This window comes from Myotis lucifugus, unplaced genomic scaffold (assembly GCF_000147115.1).
Source record: "Myotis lucifugus unplaced genomic scaffold, Myoluc2.0 scaffold_160, whole genome shotgun sequence".
Lineage (NCBI taxonomy): Eukaryota > Metazoa > Chordata > Mammalia > Chiroptera > Vespertilionidae > Myotis > Myotis lucifugus.
Genome location: NW_005871208.1, coordinates 734,206 through 749,307, shown reverse-complemented (window position 1 = coordinate 749,307; position 15,102 = coordinate 734,206). Strand labels below are relative to the sequence as shown.

General features: G+C 43.5%; 1 protein-coding gene across 7 annotated transcripts in view; it reads right to left on the bottom strand.

The window, feature by feature from the left end:
• ACVR1B (activin A receptor type 1B) overlaps positions 1–15,102 on the bottom strand; it is a 38,279-nt gene that overhangs the window by 16,733 nt on the left and 6,444 nt on the right. For 6 of the 7 annotated variants that reach the window (XR_001349582.2, XR_002830951.1, XR_002830952.1 and 3 more), the window contains exons 2-4: positions 5,283–5,522; positions 4,003–4,251; positions 424–654 (exon numbers count right to left, since the gene is read on the bottom strand). Coding sequence is in view for 4 of the 7 variants with exons in the window: in XM_023759667.1 (XP_023615435.1) it covers positions 424–654; positions 4,003–4,251; positions 5,283–5,522 (720 nt within the window). In the remaining 3 variants the exon portion in view is untranslated. Of the gene's footprint in view, positions 1–423; positions 655–4,002; positions 4,252–5,282; positions 5,523–7,509; positions 7,907–15,102 lie in introns of all 7 variants that reach the window. The other variant, XM_023759668.1, reaches the window with a different exon arrangement.

Genomic DNA, 15,102 nt, shown 5'->3' with positions numbered 1-15,102 from the left:
TGCTGCACCTGCTCCACTGCAAAACCGTGTCTGCTGCTGGGGTGCCTGCCACCGAACGTGGGCGACGTGCTTTTCGGGGCCATCCTTTCCTGGCCGGAGCTGAGGCCACAGTTCTTCCCTCCAGTGGGGCCCCTCAGGGACTACCCTGGGGGAGGGGGTTGAGAGTATCTTGGAAGGGAAGTGAGCAGGAGGGGCAAGAGCTTTATCCTGTTCACATGCTTAATAACTGCTTATTTACTTGCTAAGTAACCTGGGTTTCCACATAAGCTTTTTGTAGAAGAAAAGTTTGAAAATCATTACCTTATTTAGATTCTCTATGGGCAATAACTATGAAGGCAAACAAAGCTGTGTTGCCCCAGTCACCCCTCCGTCTGAGACCATGGTTGGCTTCAGGACACGCTGTCTCCACACCCAGCCCTTTACCTTTATTGTCAGCAGCAATAAATCCGAGGATGTTTTCGTGGCGCAGCATGACTGTCTGGTATATCTCTGCTTCCCGGAACCAAGACCGTTCTTCACGAGAAGAGAAAATTTTCACAGCCACATCTCCACCCCTCCAGCGGCCGCGCCACACTTCTCCAAACCGGCCCTTGCCAATAATCTCCTGTAAAACGATGGTTCGGGCCACTGTGCGCTGGACAAACAGTGGTAACCCTATGGACCAAAGGATGGAAAGAAAGCGGACACTGTAATTTTGCTAAACTTTGTAACTCCCGCTCTCACTGCCACACTGGAAAAGCCTGATCACCGCGCCCCGTGCTGCACTGGCCATGCAGAGCTGTGGCTGCCCCTGTACCATGTCCAGGTAGTCCACCCGAAGACTAAGCCAGGCAGCGCCTGAGAGTGAATACAGAAAGGGAAATGCAAAGGATTAGCTGTTCCTGACCTAAGCAATTTATCCTCTCCGTTAGCGTGGATGACAGATTTTAATATAAACATCTGACCAGATTTATCAACTCTGTAACCAGCCACCTGTGGGCCAATCCATCCACATCTGCCTTATGCTGATGAAGAGGAAAGAGGGCAGAAAAATGAAAGTGAGGACTTGAGCACTGGGAGCACCTTCTGGCTTTCTGCTCATTCGCCACTAGAGGGCAGTGCTGCGTGTCCCATGAAACCCAAATTGTGGTCAGGGCATATAAGGATCTAGAGATCAAAGTTCTGCTCACAGGTGGAGCTCCAGATGCAGAATGGGAGACTACCCAGGCTTATTCTAAGATTAATTTTATTGTCTTTCTAGAACTCATTTATTGCCTCATTTGACTCATTCAATGTCTCCCTATCTTACCAATCCACCCCTACCATCATGACTAACTCTTAACTCTCTCACTTCCTCTCCCTGACCAAATAAAAAAATGTTATTAATCCCTAACTCTTGTGGATGTAAATGACCACTTACTGTATGCTTTAGGCATTATGCTAAGGGCTTTACATAAATTATCTCATTTCCTCACAAACATCTATAAGGTGGGTATTTTTATTATCCCCATTTTACAGATGAGAAAACAGGCCCAAAGGGAGAAGGTTAAGTAACTCATTCAAATGCATACAAACAATAAGTGGCAATACAGGAATTAAAATCTAGGACTGGCTGACTCCAAAGTTCATGCTTTTAACTATATGCAGTATAGAGCCAGCAAAAAGTTTCTCAACTTGGACCCCTACTCCCCATCTTCTCTGTGCCAGTCCTAGTTCAGGCCCTTCTTTAAAACATTTCCAACTGGTCTTTCTGCCTCCCATCTCACCCTGCTCCTGCCCTGCAACCCACACACAGCCCTACCTCACCCTGCCCTCTCCAACAGGAGGCTGGCAAATGAACGAATTCATCCTCCACACCACTGCCAGAACTCCGTCCACAGGAGAAGTTTCCGTAGATGCCGCTTATCTTGCCAGAAGAAGCACAGCACCCAAGGTCCTTTCCTCCCGGACAGCCTGCCCCTTCCACCCCCAGCGTGGCCACGCCAGGCCGGACTCTGTCGTTCTCTCAACACTCGGTGACCTTTCACGCCTTTCTGTCCTTTTGCTCAAGAGATTTTCTTTGGCCTGGAATGTTCCTTCTCTCATTTCTCTTTAAACTTCAAATTCAGTGTTCAAGACCCCTTTGAGTGCACCCTCCTCTGCAGGACCTTTCCCAACAATCTCCATCCCTTTTATCCAACTTTGGATCAGCTTCCTTCTCATCTTTGTTCATCCTGTATCATCCAGAGGGTGTTCTATATATATATATTTGTTCATGTGAATTGAAAGTCACGTAAGCAGCAAGGACTTATTCACTTTAAATCCACAGAATTAAAACTCCAACACCTTGGAAGCTCTGCATATTCTGAATTAAGAATGGACTAAACCAGTGGTCAGCAAACTGCGGCTCGCGAGCTACATGCGGCTCTTTGGCCCCTTGAGTGCGGCTCTTCCTAAGCCTTAGGAGTACCCTAATTAAGTTAATGACAATGTACCTACCTATATAGTTTAAGTTTAAAAAATTTGGCTCTCAAAAGAAATTTCAATCGTCGTACTCTTGATATTTGGCTCTGTTGACTAATGAGTTTGCCGACCACTGGACTAAACCATCCAGAGAGAAATGGTTATTAATCACTTCATCCCAGCTGACTAACCACCACGCACCTTCCAGAGCCTCAGCTGGACTCTGGAAACCGAGCTACCCTCCTCTGACAGCAAATCAAGTCACAGGCAGTCAGGATGGTCTAACCACTGCCCTTCCTCCTTCATCAAAGAACAGGCCATCTATTTTTCTCCCTTCCTAAATGTATACAGCTTTTAATACATCCATCATTTTGGCACACTCTACTGCAGAGCTTAATAAAGGCAAAACCACTAAAATTCAAGAGATGTCAAAGTATTCCTTGTGTTCAAGGAGAAATGTCTGGCTATGACTGATGGTATAATTTCCCTACAGAACAGTCTTGTCACATGGCAAAAAAAATACATAAACATGCCCTAACCGGTTTGGCTCAGTGGATGGAGCGTTGGCCTGCGGACTGAAGGGTCCCGGGTTCGATTTTGACCAAGGGCATGTACCTTGGTTGCAGGCACATCCCCAGTGGGGAGTGTGTAGGAGGCAGCTGATCAATGTTTCTCTCTCACTGATGTTTCCAACTCTCTATCCCTCTCCCTTCCTCTCTGTAAAAATTAATAAAATATATAAAAAAATACATAAACACAAAATTCTCACAAATATGATTCTGTATGTTTTAGCTACATTGGCAACAATAATGATTTTTGTGGATGATTTTTTTACAAGAACAGAATACCACCATCACTAAAATAATTGTTTATCTTCATGAAAAGACTATTTTGCAGTCACACTCATATCTAATAGCTAGCTGAGCTATATACCGAGACCCGAACAATCCAATCCCCTTTTGCCAATCCTGGTCTCACGACAAGGCTCAGTGTTTGGTTCAATTCCCTCATCTAAGGAAGACTCGGTTACCAACAGGCAGGACAAGAAATGGGGCTGATGCCGTGCTGGAAGCCCAAGCTGCCTTTATTTAACCGCATGGAAAAACCTCTGGGCAACTGGAACAAGTCAATGATTCACCAAACCCAGCTTTCAGCTTCACTCAATGTCCTTAAACTCCCCTTGTGGTTGCTCAGGGATCAATGATTAGCTGTCACCACCTCACAGGAACGCGGCACACTCCTGTTTCTCAAAAGGGGCCCTCAAATTGAGCACTCCACCGCTCAGGTGGAGCCAGATGAATTTTAATAGATGTTGGTTACAGAACTTGGAGAGAGGCAGAGTTTCTGGACGAGAGAGGTTTGCACTTGACCTTTGGAATCCCAGGGAATGAAAGATTTTCTGTGACCCCCCTTACCTTATTACGTGTCAGACTCCACAAGAAGGGGAAGTATGACACCAAAAGACTCACTGCTGCTAGAAACAAGTGTAAGGCCCAGCCTTTCTCAGAAATGCTCTATCTATCCTGCTGGGAAGCAGTGATGAAGGCCAACAACAGACACAAGGCCAGAAGAACTCAGTACCTGAGCCAGACCCTGATGTGGAGAGATCGTAGACAAGATCTTGGAGCGTCTTGTCTTTGGAGAGGCACATCTCACATGAGGGATCTTCCATGTCCAGCCTCTGGCGGTTGTGATAGACACGCTGGTGATAGTTAATGACAAGGAAAACAATGATGATGATGAGAAACAGGAGGAACACTGGGCCGGCAATGATGCCGACCAGCTCCACAGGGCCCCACATGGAAGGGTGCTCAGGCTCCTTAAGGTGACCTGGGTCAAGTGAGAAAGAAGAGGGAAAGAACAAAGAGTCAAAACAAGGGAATGCACTGGCCTTATTTATCCTCAACACCTCCCTCTAAGTGAAATGCCCGTTCCCTCGCCACATGCTCAAGGTGTGCTTGACCTCTCCAGTCTTATGGGGCTAGTGTGTCTGCTCTCAAATGCAACCTCTTTAGTGCCCTTTGCATCAGTCAAATCCATAACCCACTTTGTAATTTCACGGTACTTTTCCCATCTCAGTGGCCCGGACAGATGCCAGGATCTACTCTTCAACTTGTAACTCTTTTAAGCTCTGCTCCAGTCTCTCTCCTGCTCCTCTATCTCCTCAGTGATGCCTTCTAAATGGCAGACCTGTAGAGGGGTGAGGTCTAACATTTCCCAGCCGTGATCACCGCCCTTTTTGCCTAATTGTAGCCCCTCTTTCCGGTATTGCCTTCACCCCACCCCAAAAGCTCCCTTCCTGAGGCTCTGGGGTTGCCTCCTTCAGAATCAGTCCCATACCCAACCACTCCCACCCCCCTCCTTGCCTGGTTCTCCCGCTCCTCAACAGCTGCCTATGACACTTGGCCACCATCCAAAATGCAGCTTTCACCTCTGGGACCAACTTGACAACAATCTGTCTCCCTCGTCCTCTAATCTACAAACCTGATGTGGGAGCAATCCCATCCCTTGTCACCTTCGGGCCGTGGTCGGCAATCTGCGGCTCTCGAGCCACATGCGGCTCTTTGGCCCCTTGAGTGTGGCTCTTCCTAAGCCTTAGGAATACCCTAATTAAGTTAATGACAATGTACCTACCTATATAGTTTAAGTTTAAAAAATTTGGCTCTCAAAAGAAATTTCAATCGTTGTACTGTTGATATTTGGCTCTGTTGACTAATGAGTTTGCCGACCACTGCCTTAGGGAACTTCAAAAAGTTTACCTATCATCAAACAAAGGGATTGGGAAGCGTAGAGAAGGATGAAATGACAGGGGTGCCCCACCTCCAAGATGAGCCAATAGTCCAACAAGGGTGTCCACTCACCACTGGGCACCCTCAGGTCGATCTTGTTGCAGAAGTCAGTATAGCAGCAGTGGGTGTTACGCAGGTCCTCGGAGCTCAGGCAATAGAAGGGCTTCCCAGCAGGGACCAGCTCCACTTTGGGGATGCAGGTACGCACATGGTGCTCCACCCCATCCAGGTTGAAAATGGAAACCATGCAGGCCCCATCTGTTTCACACGTGTAGTTGGCCTGTAGGCAGCTGGTGCACGTACACAGCAGAGCTGCAGGAAATTTGGGAGTAGACATTGACATCAAAGATTAGATCTTATCCCGGGTCCTTTCACAAACTTAGAATATCATTCCTTAGCATCCTTGATGTTCCAAAATAAGGAGCTTTTATAGAGATCGGGTCAGAAAGATGATATTGTCAATGGAGACACAACCTTTTCACCTGTATATTCAGCTCACAAACAAGACTTTCTAGGCCCCACCATTTTCCTCTAAGTGCTCTATTTTATGCCTCTGAGACACAGAGAAACTACCTTTTGAACTTTGCCTTAGACTTAATACAAATAATTTTGTGACTGGGAAAGACGTTTTTCTTTAAATTTAGATGCCTAGTCTCCTGAATGCAGTCAGTATGCATGCTCTCATATATTCTTTTGCTGCAATGCTCTTTTTCCTGGCGAATTCTTACAAATCCTTTAAAATTCAGCTTAAACATCACTTCCTTTGAAAAGCTTCCCCTGCCATCCCGGCTGAGTGGCTCAGCTGGTTGGAGCGTCGTCCTGTGCACCAAAAGGCTGTGGGTTCAACCCCGGCCAGGGTGCTGCGGAAGGCAACTGATAGATGTTTCTCACACTGATGTTTCTCTCTCTCAAATCAATAAACATATCCTCAGGTGAGGATTTTAAAAAAAAGCTTCCCCTGACTGTCCAACATCCTCTTCCTTCAGTCCAGTGGTCGGCAAACTGCGGCTCTTTGGCCCCTTGAGTGTGGCTCTTCCACAAAATACCGACTTCTGCGCATGGGGCCACGAAGTTTCAATCGCACTGTACATGCGCGCCCGCACGTGGTATTTTGTGGAAGAGCCACATGTGGCTCGCGAGCCGCAGTTTGCCAACCACTGCTTTAGTCCATGGCAAGTACCTCTCTCATGAGGGCAAAAACAGTACCCTCCAAAGAAGATAATATCAGTGGCTACCTCATAAGGATTAAATGAGCTAATGCATAAAAAGGACTCAATGTGTTTAACCCATTCTGAAAGGTCCCTGAATATCACTATATCACTTTAAAGAGTAATATATGTCTATATGCGGGGTGTGTGTGTGTGTGTATTTTTTTTTCAAATAGGTAGTGTATGCAATCATCTCTGGGCCTAGTGAGTTTTGCTGGGTGTGTAGTATACATAAGTGTAGACTATTGGCAGGAAATTACTGTAAGTGAATTTGTGCCTCTGAAAGCTAGTTCAGCAGCCCTGGAGTCTGAAATCCTTGATTTATCTGTCTAACAGGAATAGCACAGACAGCAGCAGTTGGTTCTGCCCAGCACTGTCTCCCATGAGCCTAACCGAGCCCTGACCTCTGGGAGGGGCAGGAGTGTGGCTTTAGCCACTACAATGCTTAGGTTGGGACTCACAGGGGATGGAGGTGGTAGGGCCCACCCAGGTCCCAGACTAGACACTAAGTGGATACTATCTGGATACCGAGTGGGAAGGTATTCAAACTAGGGCCCCTAGAGAAGAGACATATATGACCAGTCCCATGAAAACCCAGTCTGTTGTAACTCACCCCTTTAGGCTGTAAACAGTTTATCTTTGTCTCTTTCTCCCATACAATGGGAGGCACCTCTTGGCTTTCAAATCCAAAGACAGATTCTAAATATCTCAGTGTCACACCCCTCCTTTCTCAGGCTTCTGTAAAGGACACATCCCTGCCATCCCCAGCCAAGGAAACAAAGGAGAGAGAGCACTGACAGGTAAACAGCACTAGGGCCTGTGGTTATTTTTTTCACAGCGTTTGATCAGATCCCTTTCTTCAGGGAGAAATTCCAAAACATGTTGCTACCTGCTGAAGGGTTTGGGTAGTGTTACATTTTTGAAGGCAGGAAGTTTAAAGCAGGTACTCTTTAGGCTACATTCCAAATCTAGAAGGATTTTTAAAAGTAAATGCCTCCTAAACTTCAATCCCAACCCTTTTAGACACAAAGACTAAAAGAACCTTCTCCATTTTTCTTACCAAATACCTTTATTTGCTCCCTTTTATTCACCTTGTTAACAAATTTACTTCTGTGCCCTTCTGAATACTCAATCCAAATCTTTTACTCCAGCTGCAGTCCTGTTACTTCAGGGAAGCCAATACCCACTCCTTTGTGTCAGGGGGACATTCAGGCACAAAAGGGGTTCCCCATGGAGTGAACACCTCTCAATACACGCACCAGGCCATCCAGCAAAGAGAACAGCATTGGGTCTATTTTGGGAAGCGAGAAGGGAAAGCGAACAACTCCAAGAGGGCTATTCTGAGCACAGTGGGACGCACAGGCCAGACCCGCAGCCGCCTTTTGAAAAAAGCTCACTTCAGCGTCGTCAATTGGGAGCCAGGAGTCTCTGATTCCAGATACTTATCCTCCTTTCATTGGTTCACGGCCCCTTTCACAGTGATTCATCCTGGAGAGCGAACACACCCACACGTGGCTCATTATTTTTGGGAAGTACTTAAACAATCTTGGTGTAAGACAGGAAAGAACAAAAGTGGTGAAATCTATGCTAGACTGGACGAAGAACGGAACTGGGAGCAGGGCCTTGTGGGTTTGCGATAAGGAATTGAGCAAGTCCCTGAATCTATCTGGGCCTTGGCTGCCCAACCAAAAAAGACCATTTATCTTACAGAAATGGTATAAAGATTAGCCAAACATCCCTTAAGTGCTGTGGGTACTCTGAGAAAGATTCTCTCTGCACCTATCTGTGTACGTCTATATGTTTTACAATGAGTGACAAGTCTGAGAAAGATCTATTTTTAACATAAACATCACTACTGCCCACACCCCTGCAAAGGTTTCAGTTACTATCACTGGAGCCACGCAGGGTATCACAGCAGGAAACAGGTCAGAAAGACCTGGCTCAAATACCAGCTCTAATATTAATCACATGACCTTGAGCAAGTTGGGAACCTTCATGCACCCTGGTTTCCTAATCTGTAAAGTGGAACTGTTAATAATTTTGTCACAGGACTAGGTAAGAATGAAATGAAATTAAAAAGTGCTTACCAAGTAGATGCTCAATAAATTTTAATCCTAACTCTCAATGTAAAACTCAAACACACTTAACATTTGTCTCTTTATCCATTAATCAGGGAGTGGCAAGTTAAAGCAAGACCACAGCAAGAACTGCTGTTTGAGCCTCGGCTCTGCCAGTAACTGAGTCGCGTGGCATTGGGCAAGTCATTTAACCTCTCTGAACCTCATTTTCCTCATGATTAACCAGAAAGAAGAGAGTGAACTACATGACCTCTAACATCCTCCAGCTGAAATCTGAATCCAGTTTATTTCTAAATTCCACATTGTTTGCCTCACTGATCCAACACTGGGAAGTTCTGCTTTAAATTTTATATACCTTATCCTGAACTTTAAAGACAGACATTATGGCTAATCTTCTGTAAATATTCATTTTTCACTAAAACAAAGTAAGTGATAATAAAATTACACAAACATCTGAATTTACTATAAATTTGCTATAAATCACAAATCTAATTTTAATGTCTTTGAAAAGATAAATCTGGATTAATGATAACAGCCTTTATAATGTTTCATATTGACTCATCAAGTTAAATCAGTCTACACACGCGAATATAAACAACACATATCTAACAGTTACGTAGTTGAAATAACACAATTAGGAAAACCAATCACAGAGGAGTAACAAAATCATTCTACACACAAACAGGTTAAAAAGTGGTCGGAACAAAATTCCCACTAGCACAGAATTTGGTTATTAACAAGCTAGTCAAACCTGAACTAAAAAGGCAAAACCGCTTTGGCAGGATTTGAACATGGTTCCAAAGTATGGTTAGAAGGTGGTTTGTGGTAGGAAATAAATGCAAATTTGATTCGGGAGAGAGGCTGTGTTTTGAGGCAGGCTGATGAAGGCTGACAAGTCCCAGCTCGGGCAGATTCGGTCCAGCTGCACGCTGCGGAGGCACTAATACAGCCAGGTCCCAGCGAGACAACCTCACCACAGGCCGGACGCTGGTTCGGTCCCCGCTATTACCCACTGGCAGACACTGGGAAGACACTGGTGAGGCTGTGGTTCACTGGCAGTTCCTAAGAACCACCATTCAGGGCTAGACTCATGCCACTCACCCAGTATTAGGCCTGAGACCATATCGCCAGGCGACAAGGTGTAGGAGAGCATAGGGGGTGGCACAAACCTCAAAAGGTCAGAGGCATACCGCAGAACATGCACGTTTGTCCTGGGAGATAAAGGTTTGTGAATGTTCTAAAATGTTTTAAAGCTATAGTATTTATGGTTTGTAGCTTATGGTAAGTGCTTGTTGGAGATAAGTTTCATCAAATTAGTTCTGGTGTGGAGCACCGCACACTAAACTTGCCACTGCAAACCTCACCAGGCACCCTCCTGCTTCGAGCGTATCCAATATATCTGGTGCCCAGATCAGCCTGTGCTGCCCTTACTCTTCATTTTTTACAAGTCGATCAGAAAGTCCCTCTCAGCCTTCATTCTTCCATCAGACAGGCCAAACTATCGGAATACCCTATCACAACCCAGGATCATTTTCATTATTCTTACAAGGACCTTATCCAAACCCCCTACGTCTTCCTTAGGATCGAACAAAGACCATAACTCTGCACAACTCTGTGATACTGAACAGCCAAAGTGATCTTGAAAAATTAAAAAATAAAGTTGGAGGATTCACACTTTCTGATTTTAAAACTTACTCCAGGCATAAGCATAGGCATATAAATCAATGAAATAGACTTGTGAGAAACAAATCTATACATCTAAGATCAACGGATTTTTGAGAGGAATGTCTAGAACCTTCAGGGGGGAAGACTAGTCTTCAACAAATGGTGCTGGACAACTGGATAGCCACATGCAAAAAAAAAAAAAAAAAATAGAACCCCTACCTTCCACCATTGACAAAAACTAACTCAAAATGAATTAAAAATCTATATATAAGAGTGAAACTTATATTCTACAACTTAAAAAAGAAAACAGGGGCAAATCTTTGATTTTGTATTTGGTAATGGTCTCTTAGATATCACACCAAAAGCACAAGCAACAAAACAAAAATAGATAAACTGGCCTTCATAAAAATTAAAAACTTCTGTGAACCAAAGGATAACAAATATTAAGAGGGTGAAAAGAAATCATATATCTAATGGTCTAGTTACTAGACTCTAGTATATGCTAGACTCTAGTATATAGAATATATAAAGAACTCTTACAACTCAATAACGAAAAACAATTTTTAAAAAAATGGGCAAAGGACCTGAACAGACATTTCTTCAAATAAAATATACAAATGGTCAACAAGCTCACGAAAAGATGTTCAACAAGATCTCAAATACAAAAGAATTTCAAATTCAAATGCAAATAAAAACCACAATAAGTTATCACTTCATACCTACTAGGAAGGCCAAAAGGAAATGAAAAAAGAAAACAGCAAGCACTGGTGAAGACCCAGAGAAACTGAAACCTCAAACATTGCTGTGGAAACAGTTCGATGGTTCCTCGATAAGTTAAACATTGAATTACCATATAACCCAGTAATTCTACTCCTAGGTATAGTATATTCAAAAGATTAAAAACAAGTGTTCACACAAAAATTTGTACACAAATGTTCATAACAGCACTATTCACAATAATTAAAAGGTAGAAACAACCCAAATGCCCATCAAATAATGAATGGGTGAACAAAATATGGTATATTCATACAATGGAATATTATTCAGCTACAAAAATAAATAAGTTATTGACATATACTACAATATGGATAAACTTTTAAAAACCATTATGTTAAGTGAAAGAAGTAGCACATTGTATGATTCCATTTATATTAAATATCCAGAAAGCAAATTAATCCACATCCCCCCCACCCCTTTGACAACCCAGGACCCTTCAGTCCACAGGCCCTATCTACTGGGCCAAACTGGCTAGGGCTACAGTAATTATTGATCTAGACAACAGCCAATGTGTTTATGAAAATCCTTAATTTAAAAATTCAGATGTTGCCTGGCCGGCATGACTCAATGGTTAAGTGTCAACCTATGAACCAGGAGGTCACGGTTCAATTCCTGGTCAGGGCACATGCCTGGGTTCGGACTTGATCCCCAGTAGGGAGCATGCAGGAGGCAGCTGATCAGTGATTCTCATCATTGATGTTTCTATCTCCCTCTCCCTCTCCCTTCTTCTCTGAAATCAATAAAAATATATATTTTTTTAAAATGGAGGTATTGCCTGGCTGGTGTGGCTCAGTTGAATGGAGCATCATTCCATACACTAAAGGTGGCAGGTTCAATTCCCAGTCAGGACACATACCCATGTTGCAAATTCGATCCCTGGTCTGGGTGTGTGGGGTAGCATACGGGAGGCAACCCATCGATGTTTCTATCTCTCTCTCTCTCTCTCCCCTCTCCCCCTCCCCTTCCTCTCTGTAAAATCAATCAAAAAATTTTTTAATGTTATTTTTTTTAAAGAAGGTGGTGTCTGGCAGTAAACTGTCACAAAATAGAGGTAGGTTTTCCTGAAAAGGGGAAGTGTAGGGGGGGCAATAATGGGGCACTGACATTGCACCAGCAGCCAAAGCTCTAACTAACCGAAGTAGAAAAATCTTGCAGTAAAGTGATCCGATGTTATTGGTAAAAAAGACCCAAGTTACACCTTCACCTTTCACAAGGTGATTGTAAAAGAAAACCTCTCAAGTTCCCAAGAGCCATAATAAAGTCAAATTTCATATGTGTAGTTGGTGGTACCTAAAAAACACACAAAATGTACTGGTAAAAGCACTTATGAAAAAATGTAACTGACTTCATAAAGGAAGCTATTTGTATGAGGAGGGGAAAAACCCACAGATTTAACAATAAGACACTTGATAAGCTAGCTATTTAATTCCAATCTGGGAAAAGGTCTCGGAATGGAGTTTGCATGAGAGAAAGGTGTTTGAAAAGCCAGCTTCACACTCTATCTATTCTACAAACTGCCTTTCTGACATTCTACCTGGAGAGCTGTTTAAACAAGTTCACCCCTAAGCCTCAGGTCTAGAGAATGAAAGCTTTGTTCTCGCTCAAAAGAGATGTTTGATGTTTATGGTAAAGAAACCTGTCAATGCAACTTAATTTATGGCTGACAGTAAATACCTGAACATCCAGCAAGGGCCCACCTGCTGTTTGGGAGAATGTCAAGGTAAAACCAGACTGAGTGGTATCATTACGATGGAGCATGTCCAATGTTGCAGACTCAGCCACCATATTTAAACTATCTACTAGTAACTTGGTTTTACTAACAGTTTACAATGAACATGCAAAAACACTGTTTTCTTTCTTTGTTGTACATAAGTAGACATATTTGTGGCTCATTAGGGCAGGGAGGATATTTATGGTGATATTTTGAATTTGTTTCCTGATCTATTTACGATACTATGGATGAGTGGAAAGGAGATGGTGTACATCAGTTTTGAGTAAGAAAAAGGATAGGAATGGTTTCAGGCATCTGGGACAATGAAAGAGAAGAAAAAAATTCAGCCAGGGCTGAGAATAAAACTAATGAGGTTGAAATCAAGTTAATTTGGCTGGAATAAAATAGGTGGTAGAATAAATGGAGATGAAAGAGGTGAGGCAGAAGAGATATTATGACATTCCAAGTAACTCACAAAATGTCTGTGATATTTTTGAGTAACTGGGATAAAAACTGCATATACAGGAGATGATAAAATTATAGCAGGTCAGAATTGGAATTATTTACCTAGGATTTTGCTGAGAGGACAGAAATAAGCAAATTTATTACGTACTTAAAGTATGTTGCCCTAACCGGTTTGGCGCAGTGGATAGAGCGTTGGCCTGCGGACTCAAGGGTCCCAGGTTCGATTCCGGTCAAGGGCAATGTACCTTTGTTGCGGGCATATCCCCAGTAGGGAGGGTGCAGGAGGCAGCCGATCGATGTTTCTCTCGCATCAATGTTTCTAACTCTCTATCCCTCTCCCTTCCTCTCTGTAAAAATTCAATAAAATATATATTTTTTAAAAAAGTATGCAAGGCTCTGTGACAGGACAAAGTCATGTAAAGAAGAATAAGCCAGTTTCTAACATCAATTTTTGGGGGCTGGAGGGTGGGAAAATGGGAGGAGCAGACAACTAAAAACCTCCGTACTACCAATAAGGACCAAAGAGTAAAAGCAGAGAGGATGGGATCATTGACCGGGGAGACAGGAGGACAAAGAAAGTCTACATTGCAGGATGTTGGATTTGGCTAAAAGAAGGCTAAGGCCAAGAAAGGCACAAGGCATGTTAGGTCCACAGTGAATGGACAGATGCAACAATATCAAGGTTCCAGCCACAGACGGGGCAGTAAGAAAGACTAGGCCAGATTGGACGGACTGTGATGCCAGGCTAAGGGGTGTGGCATTGACCCTGGAGGCCACATAAAAACGGTAGAAACATCAGATGCAGAAGGTGTATTTTCCCAAGTTAAAGTCAGCCCTGTGAAGGAGGAAAAGTGGGAGACTGGAGGCAGAGACTGGTTAGAAAATTACTTGAGTAGGCATCATAGTATATAGTACAGTATTTAGGGCACATGCTTTGGAGTCAGACGGACCTCGCTCGGCCCATGGCCTAACCTCTGTATGCCCCAGCTGTTTCCTAGGTGAAATGGGGACAAGTGTGCCTCCGCTCAACACTTGAGTATGCAGTAAACATTCAGTCAATCAGAAGCTTTTATTACTACTGTCATCCAGTCAATAAGGGTATGAACTCTTCGTAATTTTGTGGTTGCTCCAACAAGCAGACAAAAAGTCAATTTGTGTATAAACTTCTAAAGGGCAAAGACAGATTCTTTCCTCAGTATCCCTCTCTTTCAGCTTAGTCTGGATATTAGAAACGAACACTGATCGAATCTGAGTCAATCTTACCTACTACAATTGTAAAATGTAATACACAAACATATACCAAGATAATAAATGAAGATTTGGGGCAAGGTGGGTTCACCACAAATACTTACTTAAAAATAATACAATAATTAATAAGTGATAATACAAGAATAAACTGTGTTCCGCATACTCATAACTGTAAACCTACTTTTGCCCCACAACACATTCACCTAAAAAACACTATAGCCAAAGCACCCAAAATTTCCTCTCTCCTCCAAACACTCACAAATAGCTAGGAAAAGGCAACAGGCAGTAGATGAAAGCCACATGTGGTCAAAGTACTTTATACATGCAAGGTCCAGCGATGGGATGGCGAGTACCAGGTCTCAAGCATCTTTCAAGTTCACTGGTTGTTGGCAAACCCCACTGCCTTGTGCACAAGGGCTGAGATCCCCATTTCCCCCACGCTGACAGCCAGGGACCACTCTCAGCTCCTGGAGTCCGCCTGCAGTTCCTGTCCCCGTGGCCCCGTGGGCAGTTCATAGACAGATGTTTATTTTCTTTCAAGCCAGCTGGAGTACCTCTGCCTTCCTCTTTTGCAATCAACTGAGAAAATTCTCTGCTTTCAAAGGGCTCGCTAGCTTGATTAGGTTCTGTCTACCATAACAGTCTCCCTATACCAGTGGTTCTCAACCTTGGCTGCACATTAGAATCACCTGGGAATCTTTTTTAAAATCCTGATTTCTGGGCCTCATCCTCCAGAAATT